Source organism: Erpetoichthys calabaricus, chromosome 2 (assembly GCF_900747795.2).
Source record: "Erpetoichthys calabaricus chromosome 2, fErpCal1.3, whole genome shotgun sequence".
NCBI lineage: Eukaryota > Metazoa > Chordata > Cladistia > Polypteriformes > Polypteridae > Erpetoichthys > Erpetoichthys calabaricus.
The window spans coordinates 2128027-2153341 of record NC_041395.2 but is presented as its reverse complement, the minus strand read 5'-3'; the positions used below and the strand labels follow the sequence as shown (position 1 = coordinate 2153341).

Genomic DNA, 25315 nt, shown 5'->3' with positions numbered 1-25315 from the left:
TCAGCATTAAGTCTTTAAACTTGAGAAACCAAGCCACTGCTTTCTTCAAGCGATGCCAATCTGAAAAATAGGTGATTAGTTTGTTGATGGGCTCGGTTGCTTCCTCTATTTTTGTCACGTTAACTGCACAAGTTTTAACTTCTGGATCATCTTCAATGAGTGGATCATTCAGTTGATCTGGTCTCAGTTCATCGGTGCCATATCCATCTTCACTAGCATCTGCAAAATGGTGCATTTGTGCTGTCTTTATGGTTCCAAACCCGGTAGGTTTGAAGCATCTGTTCACTTTATAGTTTGTAAGTAACTGCAAATCATCCATCCATTTTTTCCATTTCTGAATGTGTTTGACTTTTACTTCTTCATCCCACCCAAATTTCTCTTTGCATAAATCTCTTAGAATAAGTTTTGCTGGCAGTAAGGTGGGTGCTAGAAAACCAAGTGGATCATAAACTGTGCTAACAACAGACAGAATACCACGCCTTGTAGTGGGCTTGTTTTGTAACTTAATCTGAAATTTGAAACTGTCCGTTTCTGTGCACCACTGGACACCCAGGGCACGCTCTATGGGAAGGAGACTGTGGCTCAAGTCTAAGTCCTTTTGTTCATGAGCTCTGTCTTCTTCTGGTATAGACAATAAAACGTCTCTGTTGTTATTCACCCACTTAGTCAAATGGAAACCCCCTTTGAGGCACAGAGCTTGGAGGTCCTTTGCCAGCTTTATTGCTTGTTCCTCTGTTGTCATTGACCTTAAGCAGTCATCCACGTAGAAGTTATGGAGAACGGTGTTAACAGTTTCCTCAGGAAATGTATCTCTGGAGTCTTCGGCTGTTCTACGCAAAGCATAAGAAACACAACTGGGTGAAGAAGTAGCACCAAAAAGATGTACTGTCATTTTGTATTCTTCAAGGTCTTTACTTAGATTACCTTCAGGCCACCATAAAAAACGTAAAAGATCAGTGTCTCTATCTGGTACTTTAACTTGGTGGAACATTGACTTAATGTCTGCCATTAATGCTACTGGCTCCTTTCTGAATCTTGTAAGGACGCCAATGAGTGTGTTAGTTAGGTCGGGGCCTTTTAATAATTGCTCATTAAATGAAGTCCCCTGGTAGGTGGCAGTGCAGTCAAAGTCCACTCGAATTTTATTTTTCTTTGGATGATACACACCATGATGTGGAATGTGCCACACTCTGCCTTCGTTGCAATTTAGGTTTTCTTTGGGTACCTTGACAGCGTAACCCTTATCTATAATGTCTTTCATGAAGGCTTTATAGTCTCCGTGGAAACCTGAATTTTTGTTCAGTTTTCTTTTGAGTCCTATAGCACGCTGTTCAGCAATACAGCGATTGTTTGGCATTTTAAGTGTTTCATCCTTCAAAGGCAAATTTAAACAATAATGGCCACCTACCAGACTTGCAGATTCTGAGGCTATGTGCATGAACATGATGTCCTCCTGTGACATCTCCTCCTTTTCTTCACAGCTGCATTCTGGAAAATCTGTGTTATACTGTTGCAGCAACATATCTTCAATCTCTGTTATTGACACACGATTGGTTGAATGTTTGGGCATCTTACCACTTTGTTTTGTGAGGTCATCTATCTCTTTGTATGATCCGCCGACCACCCATCCAAGTGCAATCTTCGTAGCATAGGGTCCACCTCCTTGACTAGGTATGAATCGTGACTGCTCGAGGATTTCTGGATAGTTAATTCCTATTAAAAGATCAACTTCAGAGTCAATATGAGATAGACGTACCTCTTTAAGACATGGCCACTTATCGATATCTTCTTGTAGTGGAATATTTTCTCTGTCCAATGGAATGGAGACCTGTGTAAAGACCTTTGGCAAATCAATATATTTATCATCATGGAGACCACAGACTTGTAAATCTGATAAGACAGAACTTTGTGTTAACACTTTTGAATCATCATCATAGTTATTCATAGTTTTGAGAAATACTTGAGTTCTTCACCCTTGAAGGTTTAATTGTCTCTGGAGCCTTTCAGTGCAAATTGTTACTGTACTGCCTTGGTCTATAAAGGCGTATGTTTCTACATACCTTTCGCCTTTCTTAGATTTTACCTTGACAGGAACTACTTGTAATGCACATTCTTCTCCGGCCCCAGTAAAGTTACAAGTTCCAGTCTCGGTTTCCTTTTCAGTAGATGTTGCCACACTAGCTGTAGCTTTAGATGTTGCTCCGCTCTGTTTTTTGATGTGCAGGATGTCTGGGTGCTGAAAAGAACATGTCTGACATTTCATTCTTTCTTTACAGTTCTTACCAAGATGCCCCTGTTTGAGACAGCGAAAACATAAACCTTTAGATTTTAAAAAGTCAATTCTTTCTTTGTGCGGCAATTCTTTGATTTTACTATATTCAGCAAGGATATGCTGACCACTGCAAAATACACAAGGCCTTTTAAAGGCATCAGTGTCTGTGGAGGACCTCTTGATTAAGGTGTCTGGAGTTTATTTTTCTTCAGTTTCAATGATGTTTGTACTGAAAGTACTTCCCTTTTTTTGACTAAAGTTCATAGAAGGTTTTCCTTTGTCGTTCCTCTCTCTTTCTTCTATGTAGGTGTAACTTTGCGTAGCTGTGCTATGTATTGAATGAGAGGCGTTCTGAGCTTGTGTGTGTAAGAAATTTATTAAATCATCATATTTTACATCTCTTTTTTCTTCGCTCTGAGTACTGCAGGTTAGTGACAACCACTCTCGTTTCAGTTCATATGGGAGCTTTGAGACGACAATATGTAGATTTTCTCTTATATCGAATTCGTTCTGTTTTCCTCCTGAAGTAGGTGCTGCATTCATGCAATGACCGATGAAGAGAGCTAAATCTACTAATGCTCCCCCATCTTCTGCTGACTTTATCTGAGGCCAGTTCATAATTTTTTTAATGTGTGCTCTATATATCTGCCTGCTATCTCCATAGTAGGTTTTGAGCAATTGTAGTGCCTTTTGATAACTTTCCTTTGGCGCAAGTCCGATACAGGATTGAATGAGCTCTTGAGGGCGACCTCTAGTGTATTGTTCTAAAAAATGCAGTTGATCTTGTTCATTTTCAAACGCCTTGTCTACAGCATAATCAAAGGCTCTAATGAATGATGAATATGTCAGAGGATCACCATTAAATATTGGTACTTCTGTACGTGGCGCTGGGGGTTTATCTTGTTTCTCCCAGTGGTGAGCTAACAGCTTTATAGTTTTGACAACTGCCTTTTGGCTTTCGGTTTGATTTTTTTGACATTCAATTTGATTCTTCTGATATTCGATTTGATTCTGCACTAGCACATCAACGAGATCTTGTTTGTAAGTCTGCGAACGGGCCCCTGAGATAATTACTGGTCGTTCCTGCCTTTCCGACTCGAGTTCTTCCAACCTTCGTAGGATTCTATCGAGTGTCGATTGTTCAACCAACACTGCCGAAGAAGGTGATGACGCTGCTGCAGCGCTTTTCTGGGCTAAAGAGTCCAAAGCGCGCTTTAACTGCGGAGAAGTCTTTCGCACCTTTGACTTTGAGCTATCCTGTTCTTGCAATTGCATCTCTTCGAATTTGTTAACTAGCTGTTCGTCGGATTTATGTGTTAACAGTCTATTAGCGTCTTTCAGCCATAATTTTGTAACATTAATAAATTCGATCCTATTCTTAGAGCTTTTGGCGAATGTAGTTTTCTGTTTCTTAATCGCGCTTTCTTTATTTAGCGCTGATATTAGCCTTTGATTCAACTCTTCTATCTCACTGTGTGTCTTTTAGCTACTTCTAAATGATTTTCTGTAGTATCTTTAAGACTTTCTATTTCAGCTATAAGCACAGAAAGTTTATCTTTCCTCTGACTTATATGACCTTTAAGATCTCTGATTATATTTTCTGGCTTCGAGTCTGTACTCAATTCACTACTAATTTCACTGGAGTTATGCTTAGACATTGCCATGACAACAGCTCAAATGATTGACAGCTGTTTCTCTTCTCAGCAACAATCGTCACAATCAGTACGTTCCAACAAAGCAGTTACTTCCTTATAGGGAGGCTTCAAAACTCAGGCAAAAGCAAAAGGTATCATCCACAAAGTCTTTTACAATACAGTGATCCCTCGCTATATCGCGCTTCGCCTTTCGTGGCTTCACTCCATCGCGGATTTTATATGTAAGCATATTTAAATATATATCGCGGATTTTTTGCTGGTTCACGGATTTCTGCGGACAATGGGTCTTTTAATTTCTGGTACATGCTTCCTCAGTTGGTTTGCCCAGTTGATTTCATACAAGGGACGCTATTGGCAGATGGCTGAGAAGCTACCCAACTTACTTTTCTCTCTCTCTCTCTGTCTCTTGCGCTGACTTTCTCTGATCCTGACGTAGGGGGATTGAGCAGGGGGGCTGTTCGCACACCTAGACGATACGGACGCTCGTCTAAAAATGCTGAAAGATTATCTTCACGTTGCTACCTTCTGTGCAGCTGCTTCGTGAAGTGACATGCTGCACGGTGCTTCGCATACTTAAAAGCTCAAAGGGCACGTATTGATTTTTTTATCTGTCTCTCTCTCTCTGCTCCTGACGGAGGGGGTGTGAGCTGCCGCCTTCAACAGCTTTGTGCCGCGGTGCTTCGCATACTTAACAGCCAAACAGCCCTATTGATTTGTTTGCTCCTTTGAAGAGGAAGATATGTTTGCATTCTTTTAATTGTGAGACAGAACTGTCATCTCTGTCTTGTCATGGAGCACAGTTTAAACTTTTGAAAAAGAGACAAATGTTTGTTTGCAGTGTTTGAATAACGTTCCTGTCTCTCTACAACCTCCTGTGTTTCTGCGCAAATCTGTGACCCAAGCATGACAATATAAAAATGACCATATAAACATATGGTTTCTACTTCGCGGATTTTCTTATTTCGCGGGTGGCTCTGGAACGCAACCCCCGCGATGGAGGAGGGATTACTGTATCACACTCTCTTAAAATCTTCAAGTTCAGGTATGGCGACCTTGCTTTCATTTACAATTATGCATAGGAAGAAAGCAACAGCACAGTACCTCGGAATGACTCAGTTCTTTTTCTTTTTCTTTCGTTGACGAGTTCTGGAGCAGAAGTGGTAGATGGTAGATTCCGGTTTCAAGGCCTTAAGATGGCAAGTTTTCTGACAATAATGTAGTTGCTTTTTCCCCAAAGTTTCCAAAATTCAGCAGCTCCAACTAAAAAAATGGGATTCAACAAAAGCCTGACGCGCAGAAATGATTCCACAGACAAAATATCTTCGTTTTTAAAGGTTTAGTTAAGTTTGAAAGTAAAACAGTTCACACAAAAAAGAAAATTAAAAATAGCAAAAAAGGAAAAATTATAATAAGAAAAAATTTAGATCTAAGCTTAATCTTGTTACATCTTAAATCGTTACTAGTCACTTATAATACCATTTCAAAACGTTTCTGAACCATTTCAAAGCGGTCAGAAAACTGTATGCTTATCCCATTTCTAACTTGAAAATGGGTCTTTCAAGTCCCTGTTAACTGGGACCTGCTCTAAACAACAACTAAACCTAATATCGCACTGTTTCTCAATTATAGCAAGAAGATTCTATCTCTTACTAACTTATAGGGGGGAAAAAGACTTTACCATTGTCTATGACTATAGAAGAAATTATATTCTGTTCAAATAAAGCAAACATTAATATGAGTTTAACTCAAAACTTTAAGTTTATAAAATTGGCTCTTACAGTAGTATCTCTGAAATGTGCTACCGACATGCGAGATCCTAGAAAAGTAAAAAGAGCCAGAAAGAAACGTAACCGAACCACGTCAGCGACAAGATGGCATGGACTTTAGATTCCTGTCGACGGGTCACGGCATCCTGTGCCTTGACCACAGTATCTTGGGAAACTGCCAAGGTGCAGAAAAACGATACTCTCTCTGTCTCATACCCTGCAGATCCGCTTTTGATTTCACCGTCTTCGAGACGTACCTAAATCCGACTCTTAAAGTTATTGTCTTACTTTTGGGATCTTGCTTTTCCACTCCTTGTATCGGTTCCTCATGGAGAGTCGTGTTGCAGACAAGCGCTTGGGTGGATTGCCCGAGTTATCGGGGAGAAATCTGAATTGGGGCTTCCCTGGCCACTGAAACTCTATGTATCCTCCTTTCCAAAAAGGAGGAAGAGTGAGTTGCGGTTTTGATGACTACTGATCCTGGCATGCTTCTCTATTTTCTCCCCAGAGCCTGAAACGATCCTCAATTTGACAGCTGAGGATATTACAACCACCTCCATCACACTGACGTGGACTTCAGCCCTCAGCGGCGTGGTTCATTATAAGGTGAAAATTCCTGGAACTACCCTCCCTGATTTGATAGTGTATTCAGAGACCACCACCATAACTAAGCTGATACCTGGTCAGAACTACAAGGTAGAAGTATCTGCTGTGGATGGAGACAACTTCACTGAAGGCGATGCTGCCTCTCTCTCAGTTTCCACAGGTGCGTATTCCTGGCCGTTTTGGACTTCATTGTGTATCACCTGCTGAGCGATCTCTACCGAAAAGGTCGGCCTAAAGCTGGCTGTACAAAACGTCTGAGGTATAAACTGGTTCGACTGACCCCTACAAGAGCGTATTCTCTGTAGCAAGAGGTAAACATATAAGGAAAGGAAGATGTGGACGGCTGACATGTTCTGAGTAGAGGAAGGGCAAGTTCAGGTGGATAAATGCGGCCGTGGTCAACAATTGGCAAAGGAGATGGAACCGAGAGTCCTCAGAGGACCGAAATTAGAGGGGTATGCTTGTGTGTTAAATCATCGCTCAAGAAACGGGTTCCATGGCACACCGTCAACGACGTGTAGCCCAAATAGCGTGCCGTTTTAACTCCTTTGTGAAACATAAGAGATGACCGCAAAACTGGTGCTCAGTCTCGTTGCCCCATTTGAGGACAGGTCACCCCCGGGTCATCGGAATCTACCAGGTACCCTGAGATCTGGAGTTACTTTTTGTTTCAACCTGGTCCTAAACTCTTATTGTCTTGATAAAAGCTTTTTTGAAATCACGTGACGGTTTAATCGACATTTGAGGACATTATACGTTAGTGCATCAGAGGAAGAATGTCTTCCTGAACTTTTCGAGTCATTTATTTATTTGATGTATTTGTCTGTCACTCTGTCTCTGCATTTAATTATTTAATAATTATCTAGCAGATGGCGTTCTAAGCAAAGTTATTATAGTTTTGCCTTTTTATATTTGTTTTTATTTCTATATGTTTTCTGACCTTACTTGGAAATTCAGTTTAGTTTTAGTTTTCCTTCATCGTGTATTTTTAGTTTTAGTTTAGTTTTTATTTCACAAAGACATTTCTATTTTATTTTTATATATATTAGTTTCAGTTTTAGTTTTAGTAATTATGACATGGAGCGCCTACAGAGTTAGTTTTGAGTCACAATCAGACAGAACTGTACACTTAACAGATTTGGATATGAGTTTAATGTTAGTGGAAGCTTACTACACCACATAGTTTATTTTCTGGTCTTGCTTTTGTTTGATAAAAACAAGCATTGTTTACTATCTGATTTTGTTTTTGTCTGATAAAAGCAAGCATAATCAAAACTAGACACTGAATATGAACCATTTTACACAATTTTAGAATTTTTAAAATATTTCCTCATGAAAATCACAGGGGCTTCGGAAGAACAGGGCTCTTAGACTTGAATGAGTGTGCAGACCCCACCTAGCTGTATTGAGGGAAACAAAGAAAAACAAGCATGTAGTGTAAAAGTTAGGGGCTGTGAGTCTTGAATAGACCACCATAAAGGACAGTAAACCCATAATGAGCAGAGCTAGAGCAGGTAATAGGAGTACGGATAGGCATAAAACAACAGAGACAGCGTCTGAGATTAAGAACAACATATACATTGTCTAAACCTGTTTATCCAGAGCAGGATCACAGGAAACCTGGAGTCTACCACAGCAGGTTTGGATGCAAGGCAGGAAAAATCCCTGGTATGCAATATGTATGATAAGGCTGATGTTAAGAACAAAAAGAATATTATGATTTCAACTATCTATTTTGAGAGAGGGAGAGAAAATCATTGAAAAAAGGGAGACGAATATTTTAAAATATAATTCTGCTAATGGATTACTTTCACAATATCAGGTATTTTGAGTTGTGAATATGAACTAAAAAAGATAAATTAATAAATATGGAATAAATACAAAAACCCATTAGTATGTTTAGTTTTTCATCACTTGTCAGACTCTCTACCTTTGTTTGTATCGCTTTGTTGTTAAACGATGTTTTTAAAGCAAAAGTGATTGATCAGCAACAATATGCTGATCTTGTAAGATGACCTAGTCAGTCTCGATCAGTGCCGTTTTATTTTCAACAACCGGGAGTGGTCTCCTCGAGACTTTCTTGTATACTCAGATATGGGGATGGATATTTGAGGAGTAAACCGCAAGACAATGATTATATTTTCATATTATGTACATTAATGAACCATAAACAACAAATCAAATTAATAATATATTGAACAATTATTATAAAAGTAAAATTGAATAAATCGGACTCTGCAGCTGTATTAAAAAAAAAAAATCGAGTATGTGTTCAGGTAAAGTACCACTTCCAGGTGATGGATTTGGCCCAAAAGTTAATACAGATCTATGGTGTAACAACCACATGCCGAATTTCATCCATCTATCTAGTTGCATTTTTGAGTTATCGTGTTTACACACACACAAACACACACACGCACGTGCGTACACACACAATTCCAAAAAATAGTATTGTTGGACACTGGTTAGTCTATAAAGTCAAGATTCATCAAAATATCGAGGTCAAATTTTTTCATGATTACTATACTTTCTCTATACTTCGTGTATGACAAAGTAAAAACGATTTCTTCTTTGCAAAGAGGCAGGTGAATTGCTGTCAACAAAAAGCACACACCTGAGAAATAAACTGAAATGTTACTCACTCGTGATTTTTCTGTCCATATGGTAAACATTTTGTTGACCAGTACATTCTGATTTCAGCCGTTTGAATTACATCTTGATATACAACAAGCACAAAGAAAGGCGGCATGCATATCGCTTTCTATTTCACACGCTTTACGCACCCGCACTCAGCTTGCTCTGTCACCGCAAATGCTGTGTGAACAGCTGCCCTCCGTCACCAGCCACCGTTCACTGGATGAATATGTGCGGGCGGTTCGTAGTGGATGACTTTCTGTTTTAGAGTTAAAACTTACAAGGGTTAAAGACTAACGGCAAGAATATTCATTCAAAAACGAAAACTAAAAATATTTTAGTAAATTATTATTTTATTTCAGTTACTCTTTCCAGCTACTTTAATAGTTTCGTTTAGTTTTAGTTTTTCATTTCGGTTTTGTTAATTATTTATTTCAGTTTACGAAAATGTTTTTTTAATAATAGTTTCAGTTTTGATTTTAGTTTTAGTTAACTATAATAACCTTGGTTCTAAGCAAAGAAAACCGCCTAACGATCATTGAACTTGTGTTCCCACAGTGCCCGGAAACATTTTAGGTTTGACTGCTGAAAACATCACGACAAAATCCTTTAGCCTAACGTGGAACCTGACAGAAGGCGTCGCAGTCGGGTACAATGTTCAAGTCACAGGAGTGCCCGACTTTGATACCAGAGTGGATTCTGAAATGGCTGTTTTAACTGGGTTAACACCGGGGATCATGTATACGGTGCAAGTGTTCGCTGTGGCTGAAGACAACGTTACGCAAGGCAGTGGAGCGTCTCTTACAGTGTTCACAAGTAAGCAAAAGATTCTCTTTCCTTGAATGTATTATTTCTAGTTTTGCTGTTTGCAATGTAGAAAAGAGGGATGGAATTGAAGGTTTGCATTGGCATGGACCATGGCCTCGTGAATCTTCCTTTGAAGTTCCACCGAGAGTGTTATTTTTGTCTCTTCAAAACTGTGACGTAGTATCTCTGAAATGTGCTACTGACATGCGAGATCCGTGAAAAGTAAAAATTGCCACAAGGAAACGTAACTGAACCACCTCGACGACAAGACGGCATGGACATTAGATTCCTGTCGACAGGTCACGGCATGCTGTGCCTTGACAACAGTATCTTGGGAAACTTGCAAGGCGCAGCAAAATGATACTCTCTCTGTCTCATACCCTGCAGATCCGCTTTTGATTTCACCGTCCTCGAGACGTACCTAAATCCGATTCTTAAAGTTATTGTCTTACTTTTGGGATCTTGCTTTTCCAGTCCTGGCATCGGTTCCTCATGGAGAGTCGTGTTGCAGACGAGCGCTTGAGTGAATTGCCCAAGTTTTCGGGGAGAAATCTGAATTGGGGCTTCCCAGGCCACTGAAACTCTATCTTTCCTCCTTTTCAAAAACGAGGAAGCGTGATTTGCGGTTTTAATGACTACTGATCCCGGCATGCTTCTCTATTTTCTCCCCAGAGCCTGAAACGATCCTGAATTTGACAGCTGAGGATATTACAACCACCTCCATCACACTGACGTGGAGCTCAGCCGTCAGTGGCGTGGTTCATTATAAGGTGAAAATTCCAGGAACTACCCTGCCTGATTTGACAGTGCATTCGGAGACGGTCACCATAAGTGAGCTGATACCTGGTCAGAACTACAAGGTGGAAGTATCTGCTGTGGATGGAGACAACTTCACTGAAGGCGATGCTGCCTCTCTCACGGTTTCCACAGGTGCGTATTCCTGGGCGTTTTGGACTTCACAGTGTATCACCTGCTGAGCGATCTCTACCGAAAAGGCCGGCCTAAAGCTGGCCGTACACAACGTCTGAGGTATAAACTGGTTCGACTGACCCCTACAAGGGCGTATTCTCTGTAGCAAAAGGTCAACATATAAGGAAAGGAAGATGTGGACGGCTGACATGTTCTGAGTAGAGGACAGGCAAGTTCAGGTGGATAAATGCGGCCGTGGTCAACAATTGCCAAAGGAGACGGAACCGAGAGTCCTCAGAGGACCGAAGTTAGAGGGGTATGCTTGTGTGTTAAATCATCGCTCAAGAAACGGGTTCCATGGCACACCGTCAACGACGTGTAGCCCAAATTGCGTGCCATTTTAACTCCTTTGTGAAACATAAGAGATGACCGCAAAACTGGTGCTCAGTCTCGTTGCCCCATTTGAGGACAGGTCACCCCCGGGTTGTCGGAATCTACCAGTTACCCTGAGATCTGGAGTTACTTTTTGTTTCAACGTGGTCCCAAACTCTTATTGTCTTGATACAAGCTTTCTTGAAATCACGTGACGGTTTAATCGACATTTGAGGACATTATACGTTAGTGCATCAGAGGAAGAATGTCTTCCTGAACTTTTCGAGTCATTTATTTATTTGATGTATTTGTCTGTCACTCTGTCTCTGCTTTTAATTATTTAATTATTATCTAGCAGATGGAGTTCTAAGCAAAGAAAACCGCCTAACGATCATTGAACTTGTGTTCCCACAGTGCCCGGAAACATTTTAGGTTTGACTGCTGAGAAAATCACAACAAAATCCTTTAGCCTAACGTGGAACCTGACAGAAGGCGTCGCAGTTGGGTACAATGTTCAAGTCACAGGAGTGCCCGACTTTGATACCAGAGTGGATTCTGAAATGGCTGTTTTAAGTGGATTGACACCGGGGAGCATGTATACGGTGCAAGTGTTCGCTGTGGCTGAAGACAACGTTACGCAAGGCAGTGGAGCGTCTCTTACAGTGTTCACAAGTAAGCAAAAGATTCTCTTTCCTTGAATGAGTTATTTCTAGTTTTGCTGTTTGTAATGTAGAAAAGAGGGATGGAATTGAAGGTTTGCATTGGCATGGACCATGGCCTCGTGAATCTTCCTTTGATGTTCCACCGAGAGTGTTCTTCTTGTCTCTTCAAACTGTGACGTAGTATATTTGAAATGTGCTACCGACATGCAAGATCCTAGAAAAGTAAAAAGAGCCACAAAGAAACGTAACCGAACCACCTCGACGACAAGACAGCATGGACTTTAGATTCCTGTCGATGGGTCACGGCATGCTGTTCCTTGACCACAGTATGTTGGGAAACTGCAAAGGCGCAGCAAAACGATACTCTCTCTGTCTCATACACTGCAGATCCGCTTTTGATTTCACCGTCCTCGAGACGTACCTAAATCCGATTCTTAAAGTTATCGTCTTACTTTTGGGATCTTGCTTTTCCAGTCCTGGCATCGGTTCCTCATGGACAGTCATTTTGCAGGCGAGCGCTTGAGTGGATTGCCCGAGTTTTCGGGGAGAAATCTGAATTGGGTCTTCCCTGGCCACTGAAACTCTATCTTTCCTCCTTTCCGAAAAGGAGGAAGAGTTTATGCTGTTTTGATGACTACTGATCCCGGCATGCTTCTCTATTTTCTCCCCAGAGCCTGAAACGATCCTGAATTTGACAGCTGAGGATATTACAACCACCTCCATCACACTGACGTGGAGTTCAGCCCTCAGCGGCGTGGTTCATTATAAGGTGAAAATTCCTGGAACTACCCTCCCTGATTTGATAGTGTATTCAGAGACCGCCACTATAAGTGAGCTGATACCTGGCCGGAACTACACGGTGGAAGTATCTGCTGTGGATGGAGACAACTTCACTGAAGGCGATGCTTCCTCTCTCACAATTTCCACAGGTGCGTATTTCTGGGCGCTTTGGACTTTATTGTGTATCACCTGCTGAGCGATCTCTACCGAAAAGGCCGGCCTAAAGCTGGCTGTACAAAACGTCTGAGGTATAAATTGGTTTGACTGACCCCTACAAGAGCGTATTCTCTGTAGCAAGAGGTCAACATATAAGGAAAGGAAGATGTGGACGGCTGACATGTTCTAATTAGAGGACGGGCAAGTTCAGGTGGATAAATGCGGCCGTGGTCAACAATTTCCAAAGGAGATGGAACCGAGAGTCCTCAGAGGACCAAAATTAGAGGGGTATGCTTGTGTGTTAAATCATCACTCAAGAAACGGGTTCCAGGGCACACCGTCAACAACGTGTAGCCCAAATAGCGTGCCGTTTTAACTCCTTTGTGAAACATAAGAGATGACCGCAAAAGTGGTGCTCAGTCTCGTTACCCCGTTTGAGGATAGGTTACCCCAGGGTCGTCGGAATCTACCAGGTACCCTGAGATCTGGAGTTACTTTTTGTTTCAGATTTTGTCCTAAACTCTTATTGTCTTGATACACGCTTTCTTGAAATCACGTGACGGTTTAATCGACCTTTGAAGTCATTTTACATTAGTGCATCAGAGGAAGAATGTCTCTCTGAACTTTTTGAGTCATTTATTTATTTGATGTATTTGTCTGTCACTCTGTCTCTGCATTTAATTATTTAATTATTATCTAGCAGACGGCGTTCTAAGCAAAGAAAACCACCTAACGATCATTGAACTTGTGTTCCCACAGTGCCCGGAAACATTTTAGGTTTGACTGCTGAAAACATCACGACAAAATCCTTTAGCCTATCATGGACCCTGACAGAAGGCGTTGCAGTCGGGTATAATGTTCAAGTCACAGGAGTGCCCGACTTTGATACCAGAGTGGATTCTGAAATGGCTGTTTTAACTGGGTTGACACCGGGGAGCATGTATACGGTGCAAGTGTTCGCTGTGGCTGAAGACAACGTTACGCAAGGCAGTGGAGCGTCTCTTACAGTGTTCACAAGTAAGCAAAAGATTCTCTTTCCTTGAATGTGTTATTTCTAGTTTTGCTGTTTGCAATGTAGAAAAGAGGGATGGAATTGAAGGTTTGCATTGGCATGGACCATGGCCTCGTGAATCTTCCTTTGAAGTTCCACCGAGAGTGTTGTTTTTGTCTCTTCAAAACTGTGACGTAGTATCTGTGAAATGTGCTACCGACATGCAAGATCCTAGAAAAGTAAAAAGAGCCCTAAAGAAACGTAACCGAACCACCTCGATGACAAGACAGCATGGACTTTAGATTCCTGTCGATGGGTCACGGCATGCTGTTACTTGACCACAGTATGTTGGGAAACTTGCAAGGCGCAGCAAAACGATACTCTCTCTGTCTCATACACTGCAGATCCGCTTTTGATTTCACCGTCCTCGAGATGTACGTAAATCAGATTCTTAAGGTTATCGTCTTACTTTTGATATCTTGCTTTTCCAGTCCTGGCATCGGTTCCTTATGGACAGTCGTTTTGCAGACGAGCGCTTGAGTGAATTGCCTGAGTTTTCGGGGAGAAATCTGAATTGGGTCTTCCCTGGCCACTGAAACTCTATGTATCCTCCTTTCCAAAAAGGAGGAAGAGTGAGTTGCGGTTGTGATAACTTCTGATCCCGGCATGCTTCTCTATTTTCTCCCCAGAGCCTGAAACGATTCTCAATTTGACAGCTGAGGATATTACAACCACCTCCATCACAATGACGTGGAGATCAGCCCTCAGCGGCGTGGTTCATTATAAGGTGAAAATTCCTGGAACTACCCTCCCTGATTTGACAGTGTATACAGAGACCGCCACCATAAGTGAGCTGATACCTGGCCGGAACTACACGGTGGAAGTATCTGCTGTGGATGGAGACAACTTCACTGAAGGCGATGCTTCCTCTCTCACGATTTCCACAGGTGCGTATTTCTGGGCGCTTTGGACTTCATTGTGTATCACCTGCTGAGCGATCTCTACCGAAAAGGCCGGCATAAAGCTGGCTGTACAAAACGTCTGAGGTATAAACTGGTTCGACTGATCCCTACAAGAGCGTATTCTCTGTAGCAAGAGGTCAACATATAAGGAAAGGAAGATGTGGACGGCTGACATGTTCTAAGTAGAGGACGGGCAAGTTCAGGTGGATAATAGCGGCCGTGGTGAACAATTGCCAAAGGAGATGGAACCGAGAGTCCTCCGAGGACCAAAATTAGAGGGGTATGCTTGTGTGTTAAATCATCACTCAAGAAACGGGTTCCAGGGCACACGGGCAATGACGTGTAGCCCAAATAGCGTGCTGTTTTAACTCCTTTGTGAAACATAAGAGATGACCGCAAAAGTGGCGCTCAGTCTCGTTGCCCCATTTGAGGATAGGTTACCCGAAGGTCGTCGGAATCTATTAGATACCCTAAGATCTGGAGTTACTTTTTGTTTCAGATTTGGTCCTAAACTCTTAATGTCTTGATACACGCTTTCTTGAAATCACGTGACGGTTTAATCGACCTTTGAAGTCATTTTACATTAGTGCATCAGAGGAAGAATGTCTCTCTGAACTTTTCAAGTCATTTATTTATTTGATGTATTTGTCTGTCACTCTGTCTCTGCATTTAATTATTTAATTATTATCTAGCAGACGGCGTTCTAAGGAAAGAAAACCGTCTAACGATCATTGAACTTGTGTTCCCACAGTGCCCGGAAACATTTTAGGTTTGACTGCTGAAAACATCACGACAAAGTCCTTTAGCCTAACGTGGAATCTGACAGAAGGCGTCGCAGTCGGGTACAATGTTCAAGTCACAGGAGTGCCTGACTTTGATACCAGAGTGGATTCTGAAATGGCTGTTTTAACTGGGTTGACACCGGGGAGCATGTATACGGTGCAAGTGTTCGCTGTGGCTGAAGACAACGTTACGCATGGCAGTGGAGCGTCTCTTACAGTGTTCACAAGTAAGCAATAGATTCTGTTTCCTTGAATGTGTTATTTGTAGTTTTGCTGTTTGCAATGTAGAAAAGAGGGATAGAATTAAAGGTTTGCATTGGCATGGACCATGGCCTTGTGAATCTTCCTTTGAAGTTCCACCGAGAGTGTTATTTTTGTCTCTTCAAAACTGTGACGTAGTATCTCTGAAATGTGCTATCGACATGCGAGATCCGTGAAAAGTAAAAAGAGCCACAAAGAAACGTAACTGAACCACCTCGACGACAAGACGGCATGGACATTAGATTCCTGTCGACAGGTCACGGCATGCTGTGCCTTGACCACAGTATCTTTGGAAACTGCAAAGGCGCAGCAAAACGATACTCTCTCTGTCTCATACCCTGCAGAACCGCTTTTGATTTCACCGTCCTCGAGACGTAACTAAATCCGATTCTTAAAGTTATCGTGTTATTTTTGGGATCTTGCTTTTCCAGTCCTGACATCGGTTCCTCATGGAGACTCGTGTTGCAGACGAGCGCTTGAGTGAATTGCCCGAGTTTTTGGGGAGAAATCTGAATTGGGGCTTCCCAGGCCACTGAAACTCTATCTTTCCTCCTTTCCAAAAACGAGGAAGCTTGAGTTGCGGTTTTGATGACTTCTGATCCCGGCATGCTTCTCTATTTTCTCCCCAGAGCCTGAAACGATCCTCAATTTGACAGCTGAGGATATTACAACCACCTCCATCACACTGACGTGGAGTTCAGCCCTCAGCGGCGTGGTTCATTATAAGGTGAAAATTCCTGGAACTACCCTTCCTGATTTGACAGTGTATTCAGAGACGGTCACCATAAGTGAGCTGATACCTGGCCGGAACTACATGGTGAAAGTATCTGCTGTGGATGGAGACAACTTCACTGAAGGCGATGCTGCCTCTCTCACGGTTTCCACAGGTGCGTATTCCTGCCCAACTGATCCCATTTTGGAGTTCAAATCAGCACTTGCAAAGCGTCGGCACCCACCAATACTCCATCGTGGCACATCTGTGTATTGCTCTTTGGAGTGTCTGGGGTCTTTCTCAAGTACTGGCAGCGATTTCTTAGTCACACTATTCTCTGGTATGTAGTGCAAGTTTTACTTTTCAGACCGTCTTAACTTTTCTTTCATGTCCAGGGGTGGATTACGTAACTTGGGAACTCTTAGGATGAGATCAGCCTCGCGCCCACCATGACCTTCCTGTTAACACAAGGACCCCACCTCTCAGTATCTTCCCTTTGGGTAGTGAACCATAACAAGCGTGAAATGCAAACTACTGGGTGGCACTTCATGCACACAACATTTCCTTTAATATGCTGATGTAACAACATATTATTTGTCTTTTGAAACACCAATCTAGCTTTTATGATATTAGCACCAGTGATGGAAGGACTAAGTGTTGAGAACGTGACATGAGCCATAAGATCACTTTCGCCAGTCCACACAGTGACCTACTACAGTGTTAGTCTGTGGAGTCTTTCCTGCTGCACTACAGACCTCGGCCTAATTCTTTGCAATCCTGCTTTGATAAAGAGCACTCCTCACGGGCATTGGTGTCAGGTGGTCAGGGATGGACTGGCATCAGAAACTGGCCCTAGACATTTGTCTAGATTGGAAGACCACAATTGTCCACACACCAGCTCTTCTTGGGCATTCTTCTGTGTATCTATGTAACAATTAACACTAGAATTACCAGAGCCTACGAAAAAACTCGTAAATCCGTCCCACCTTAAATCGCGTCTTAAATCCGTTTGCACCTCTCCGCTAGAGTCCTTTGTCATCTAAATGTGCTGATAAACACAAGCTACTAGCAGCCAGCTATTCCATCCCCCCACCGACTTAGAATGAACTTCTCCTAGCTCATGCCTTGCCTTGATTTGATTATGTGGGATTGAAGTGGAGTTTTAGAGTGGAAATAATATAGTGTTATTTGGAATACACGCATTTCATGTGTGTTCCGTTCCGTTCAGTAGTCTGTGCAAACACATTTTTAAAACAGAAACGTTTTTCATATTCTAATAGTAAATGACAAAATGTAGGCATAAACTATATAACGTATGAAGCCTGAAGTCCATATATCAAAGAAACACTTTCACAAAAGGTACAAATAAGAGAACACGTGCGCTGTTATTCAAAAATATAACTGCACAAAAAAAAAAGCCGCGTTAGCATGCCACATTGACATTCTTACTACAACCGCCGTGGTGGCGTAATGGTATCAGCTCCTGACTGCGAATCAGAGGGTGGCGAGTTTGATCCCGCACGGCTCCACTTCGAGAAGTGAACTGCTCTTATTCTTACAATTTTAGAATAACAACATAAATTTGACTTCAGTCTGTAACAACCGGTGTAACTTATGATACTGGTAAAGGTTAGCTTTTATTTTTTTTTTAATTCACTTTTCATTCTCGCAGTCGCATTCAGAATCAATCCATACAACCCCATCTGACATAAAGACGCGCTATAGGTCTGCAGTGTACCACGATGCATACTACCGCCCCCCCCCCCCCCCAAAAGGGTTCTGACACACAAACGCTGGTGAAGCTGCCTTCTTCGTATCTCACCGTCACTTGAAATCAGCAGTTCTTAGCGTTGCACCATGCAAGCTGTCGTATCAACCACCAACTGTAACTTGCTTTCTTTATTCTTCGGTTATACTCTTGAATAAAAATGCACTTTTATTTATGTGAAAACAGCTGTGTCAGATGGGGTTGTATGGATTGATTCTGAATGCGACTGTGAGAATGAAAAGTGAATTAAAAAAAAAAAAAAAAGCTAACCTTTACCAGTATCATAAGTTACACCGGCTGTTACAGACTGAAATCAAATTTATGTTGTTATTCTAAAATTGTAAGAACAAGAGCAGTTTATTTCTTGAAGTGGAGCCGTGCGGGATCAAACTCGCCACCCTCTGATTCCCAGTCAGGAGCTGATACCATTACACCACCGCAGTGGTTGCAGTAAAAGTGTCAATGTGGCATGCTAACGTGGCTTTTTTTTTTGTGCAGTTATATTTTTGAAGAAAAGCGCACGTGTTCTCTTATTTGTACCTTTTGTGAAAGTGTTTCTTTGATATATGGACTTCAGGCTTCATACGTTATATAGTTTATGCCTACATTTTGTCATTTACTATTAGAATATGAAAAAAGTTTCTGTTTTAAAAATGTGTTTGCACAGACTACTGAACGGAACGGAACACACATGAAATGCGTGTATTCCAAATAACACTATATTATTTCCACTCTAAAACTCCACTTCAATCCCACATAATCAAAACAAGGACTCTGGCAGAGAGGTGCAAACGGATTTAAGACGCGATTTAAGGTGGGACAGATTTACGAGTTTTTTCGTAGGCTCTGCTAATTCTAGTGTTAAAAGATGAAAAGAAAGTCAGCAAGTGCAGACGTCATCCAGAACAGGACCTCATTGTTGTTCTTCCTGTCTTCAGCTGCAGGGCCTTGAACAACAACAACAACATTTATTTCTGTAGCACATTTTCATACAAATGATGAGCTCAAAGTGCTTTTACAGGATTAACAAAGAGAAAAAAAAGACAAAATATATAAGAAATAAAATCAGGCAATACTAATTAACATAGAATAAAAGTAAGGTCTGATTACCAGGGAGGACAGAAGAGAAGCAATGTGATTAGTCACAGATTTAATAAAAAGCCAGATTGGAAAGTAAGTTTTAAGACTTGATTTAAACAATACTTTGCCATGCCGGTCTGATGTATCTCTATGGTCAGATCATTCCAGATTTTGCAAACATACAAACTAAAATTCAGTCTCACTATTTCTTAATATTTTACTCTTGGAATCACAAGAAAAGCAGAATTTTGGGATCTAAAGTCACGGCTGGGACTGCAGGGAGACAAACATTCCAAGATACGTGAGGGTGCAGATTATTCAGAGCTTTCTAATGAGCAGAAGTTTAAAATGGATTCTGAAAAACAGGCAGTCAATGTAAAGACACTAATTAATGGCACCATGTGCTCAGATTTCTTCTTTTTTAGTTTGAATTCTGAATCAATTGTAATCGACTGGAATCTTTTTATTTTGGAGACCGTTTAGAAATGCACTGCAATAATCTAAGCACTTAAAGACAAAGGCATGGATCAGCTTTTCAGTATCTTCTAAACACATAAAGTGCCAAACACATTAATAAAAATATGCAGTTCAGCTGACATCATTAACATGAGATTAAAAATGACTTTTTACCTCAAATGTTTTATTATTTGAGGTTTTTCCTAATTTTTTGAGATTTCTGGACATTTTTTATTGTAACCAACAACAAGTACTTCTGTTTTCTCCTTATTTAATTTGGCCTCTGCATAATTAGTGAATTTCCCCTTGGGATTAATAAAGTATCTATCTATCTATCTATCTATCTATCTATCTATCTATCTATCTATCTATCTATCTATCTATCTATCTATCTATCTATCTATCTATCTATCTATCTATCTATCTATCTATCTATCTATCTATCTATCTATCTATCTATCTATCTATCTATCTATCTATCTAATGCTGTTTAGCCAGTCTGTCAGAGTGTTGAGTGGGTCATCTGGAGCTACTGATCAATAAAGCGGTGGGTCATCTGCATAGCTGTGGTCATTTACATTGTGTTTGGAGATGATCTGGCCTAAGTCGAGCATGTAAAGCGAGAAGAGTAGCGGACCTAGAACTGCTCCTCGCAGGACACCATATTCAATGTTATCTCATTTGAATTCTTCAAGATTTAAAAAGAATCTTGAAAAAAAAATGTTGAAATAGATTGAAAAAGAATCTTCTCCCTGACTCAAGCCAATTTACAGCTCCCTCAGAGAGGTCCATCCATGTTCTACGCCCATTAATGAGAGTCTTATGAGCATTATATGTCAAATACTGAGCTCAGCGCCAGACAAACAAGAATTGATATGTCATTTGTATCAGGATTTAGCCAAGTGCCTCAAATTTTTATTTTCTTTAGCACATTTTTGTTAGATCCATTGTTTGGGGGCTGGTGAGGAATAACATTTACTTTTCTTACATTGTTTTTTAATTAATCTTTTTATTGAACAAGTGTCACCAAATGCAATGCAAGTGACCCTGATGTGGCAGTAAAAAGAACTAACAGTTCATGATGTAAAGTGACGCCTGAATTTGAATAACTTTTGATCCTCAGGCTTCTTTTTCTTGCAGTGCCAGACATCGTTTCTGACTTGACTACTACGGTTATTACAACCACATCTGCTGTCCTCACCTGGACTCCTCCGCAAGGTCTTGTAATTGGCTACAGGGTGCAAGTGACAGGAACGAGCAGTTCAGATTTAATGGTGAATTCTGAAGTGGCCCTTATAAGTGGCCTGACTCCTGGCAGTTTCTATGCAGCACAAGTGTTTTCTGTGGCTGAAGACAACAAGACCACTGGCAACGGAGTGACAATTTCATTTTACACAAGTAAGCTTGACGTTCTTTTGTCATGAGTAGGTATACATAGTTAATTTGATTAATAACAAAACGAAAAATCAATTGGCAAGATTTAATAGAGACAAAAATATTGTTATTTTGAAAGTTTGTTAATTTGTTAGGAACTTACCTAGATAACAATCTTAACTGGAATACTAATACAAAAAAATTATTTTCTAAATGCAACCAGCGCTTATTTCTCGACTTTTCAATAAGAATTATCGGAGATAATGTTTAAGGTTTTTATATATATCCTGTAACCTTTTTTGTTGGTATAAATATGTTTTATCTAACTGCCTTACCTTAACCTTTCTTATTTCTATTTGTCTGTTTTATTTCATTCTGTCTGTTACCTGTTATTAGATGCAACTGAGAAGGCAAATTTCATGTTTTCCTGTGTAAACAGGACTAAATAAAGAAACCTAACCTAACCTAACCTAACCTAACCTAACCTAACCTAATTAAAGTATTTAATGGTGGCCCTTAAGGATAAAATGGGAAAAATAAAATAAAAAAGACAAAACTGACATTAACAAGTGACAGCATGAAATTAACAGTAAAAATCCAGAGTACACAATTAAAAAGTGACTGTGTGATATCAAAATAAAAAGTGAGAGTGTGGAATCAACATTAAAAAGTGAGAGCATAAAATCAAGCAAGCCTCACAATTAAACAGAAAAGACGTGCATGCTCTGGCTGCTCCCACAGCACGCTGTCCCTGGAATTGACCTGTGAAGCTCCTTGACAAAGATGTGTGAACAAAGACCCAGTTACGGATACTAAGAAAATCAAAGCAGTGTGTTGAAGTTAACCACACAGAGGGTCACAAGTTCTCTGCCTCTCAGCAGCCATTTTCCACTCGTGTCTTCACAGAATGGTGAGCTCCCAACGTAATAGCAAAGCGGCAGTGAGACAGAGTGGACAGTCGGGTGACGTTGTCTCACACACGTGTCAGAAGTGCTCAGCTGAAATCCCAGTCCAAAGTTTATGTTGAAATAAATGAACACATATTTATAGTATTTTGTCATTGTTCTTTTATGATCTATTAATTATGCGTAAAAAGCACAGTAGCACAAGGGGTGTTTTGGCCACCTGGCAGCATCAGGTGAATGGGTGCGAATCCCGCGGCTTGTCACTATGCTGCCAAGTGACCCAAATATCCTGTGCATTACTGTACTTTTTACACATGAATAATTGTTCATAAAGGAATAATGAGAAAATGCCATAAATGTGTGTTGATTTATTTCTCCTTTAACTTTGTCCTGGGGTGGGATTTCAACCGAATGCTCTGAATCTGTGTGTGAGGCCACCCAAGTGATTGTCCTCTCTGTTTCTCTGCCACTTCTCTGCTGTAATGGATGCGCACCGTTCTGTGAGTGGCTGTGAAACTGAGCTCTCGGGGTCCCGTGTGTGGGTCACTTTAACACACCAGTTTGATCACCTTACTATCCGTGACTGAATCCTGGTTCACACATCTTTGACAAGGCACTTCATGGGTAAATTCCAGGGACTGCATGATGTGGGAAGTGGGGCACCTGTGCACCCAAAAGGAGTGCCTTATTTCTGTTATGAGTTTAGGTTGATTTTATTCTATCATTTTTAATTTTTAATTTCACTCCCTCACTTGTTAATGTTAATTTTTCCGTCTTTTTTTGCCTTGTGCTCTTCAGGGTCACCATAGTATTTGGTGTTTGCTGTGACATGTTAAATCTGCCATCGTTATAAACCCAAATGTGATCCCATGAGAGAACACAGGACAAAACAATTCAAAGACAATATAGACAAAGATCCCTGGGAGGATCTCGTATGTTTGCCTCGGCTTAAATGAATGGCCTGATCAGCAGAAATGCCCACCAGTCTGAGAAGCAGTCCTGAACCCCACCAGCCTGCCCAGAGGTTGTGAAATAGAAAGCAGTCAAGTTTAAACAAAAGTGGCTGGTTTTGGCCTACCCCAGTCCGAATTGCATTTTAAAATCAAAGTTAAAAAAAACAGCTATGAAATGTCCCGAAAACCACTCAAAAATGCCCCACAAAAAGGGGATCACCACCGAGAGGCAGAGATCAAAATCAAGTTAAATACAAAGCTCACAAATCACACCAAAATCCACCAGCAGATATTCAAAGTAAACCTCGCTGGACTTCAATTCCCAGCATGCCTTTATAGAGCTGTAGGTTGTTCCCTTAAGGGTAATGTTTAGGTGGTTTCACCTCTTTGGGATCATAAGAGAATTGTAAAGTACACATAGATTGTACATAAGAGCTAAACAGAATAAAATGAACAGGCAAATGATACATGAACAGAACAGTACAAAATATAATGGAAAGCAATGGGTAATAATGAAAGTGAATGACAAAAAGAAGTGACTTAAACTTGAGAGGAGGCCTGGCTTGACCATAGCAAGGGCAGATCACTGATTATTGATGCAGCCCACTAAAATCGTTTAGTTTATTTCATTATCACTTTGGCTTCCTCTTTCTCTTAGGCCTTTGCTCAGAATTGCTTCTCGTTATTTTCTTTGACGAGATTGTGGTCACCTAGAAACTTTGAACAGTTTGGTTCCCAGCCAGCAGTTTGTTTTGTGTCTTTTCTCAAGCTAATTTGAGTCTCGGTTGTTTGGGAATGATTGACATTAAAAAAGGCCGCAGCATTCTGCCATCTCACAGCTTCAACGTTTGTGAGAGTTGTTGTGATTTTAAACCGTGAATGAGCTGATGACATGTTTCACAACAATCTTACACCTCTGGGAAGATGCCAAGTCTAGTTTTCTTCAAGTACATCATTCTTATGTCAGAATTATACTGGCAACCTCATGAGCTGTATGTACAGTAGGTTTGCAGTGAACTGCTTGCTCAAGTACAGGGAGATTCCCTCAAAAGAGGCCCCAAATATTCTGTAATAACTCTCACTAGGATGAAGCAATCTGAACAAAACAACGTGCAATGTACTCCTCAGCATATGGAGCTTCTAACAAACCGGGACGCCCCTGCATCAGAGTGATAATAATAATAATAATAATTCATTACATTTATATAGCGCTTTTGTGATGAGGTAGGCACCAGACAGCTGTCATGACATTTGACCTCTGTTTGCAACTTCTGGGTGCATTCCGCCCGTATCCCTTCACTCAGTCACCTGACCTCTCATCAGGATACTGGTGTACAGTACTGAGCAGCTCATCTTCATGGTGCGAACCTATTGGGTCACCAATTCGTTTAAGCGATGTCAGAATCAACCGGATGATCGTGAGTTAACAGAAGGTTACTTCCAGCAAGATGGACAAACATGTCACTCATTGGCAAGGAGCATGGCAGAAATTGAGTCCTTCTTCATCAACAGGGTCATTTCAAAGGGGCTGTGGCCACCACGGTCGCCGGCTCTGACACCACCAGACTTCTTCCTTTGGGGTTTGCTCAAATGAGAAGTCTATCAGAACAAGCCTCACACTGGGGAAGATTTGAGGGAAATTTCCAACATGAAATTGCTGCTATTCCCCCGAGACGCTTGCCGATACGTTCAGGCACATGGAGCGCCACTTTGAAATGTGTCTGGCAGAAAATGGAAATCACTTCCAGCATCGTATGTCATGCAATCGTCATACGTCTAGGTGTATAGCATATTTTTTTGGTTCAGATTGCTTCATCCTAATGGAAGTTACAACTGAATATTCTGGGCCTCTTTTGAGTGAGTCTCCCTGTAGAGCTTTCATTTTCATTGCCACTTTCAACTTCCTGACCACGAGAAGAACACAAGAAAGATTTTAACAAGAATAGGCCATTCATCCCAGCAAGTTCACCAGTCTTATTCTCCTAATTCCTTCAAAATGACATCAACAGGAGTTTTGACCATCCCAACAGTCATATTGCACACCTCACAACTTTGTCACTCATTCCATGTATCTGTGAAGAAAAACTTACACTTAACCGTGTTACCATGTTTTTGGCGATGGACTCATTTATAAGTAACCTCCGAGATCCACTGCACTGATTCCCTTGAAAATCGTGAACGCCGTCAGCCATTAGCATCCTGTTGCTTGGCTCAGATTTCGTCGTAGCTCACACCTCAGAGTCCTGAGTCAGCCATACTACAATTACAAAAAAAAGAGAGAAGGAGTGTGAGAGGCTGGTGTGTGATATGAAATGACGAGCCCGGCCTAACATTCAGTCTGTCTCTTACTCTCTCTCATTGTTTAGTAATTAATGAAGTACATACATCGAGGGAGGAACCCTGTTGAAACCACCATCCTATTTATACCTTGACATGAATCAATAAAAAATAA

At 41.1% G+C, this 25315-nt stretch overlaps 1 protein-coding gene across 1 annotated transcript in view; it reads left to right on the top strand.

Moving 5' to 3' along the window:
* The window catches only part of LOC114669447 (receptor-type tyrosine-protein phosphatase eta-like), a 47502-nt gene that overhangs the window by 16606 nt on the left and 5581 nt on the right, over positions 1-25315 (top strand). The window contains exons 6-12 of the mRNA XM_051923913.1: positions 10413-10670; positions 11436-11693; positions 12355-12452; positions 14398-14557; positions 15324-15581; positions 16245-16502; positions 20772-21029. Coding sequence (XP_051779873.1) covers positions 10413-10670; positions 11436-11693; positions 12355-12452; positions 14398-14557; positions 15324-15581; positions 16245-16502; positions 20772-21029 — 1548 coding nt within the window. The remainder of the gene's footprint in view (positions 1-10412; positions 10671-11435; positions 11694-12354; positions 12453-14397; positions 14558-15323; positions 15582-16244; positions 16503-20771; positions 21030-25315) is intronic.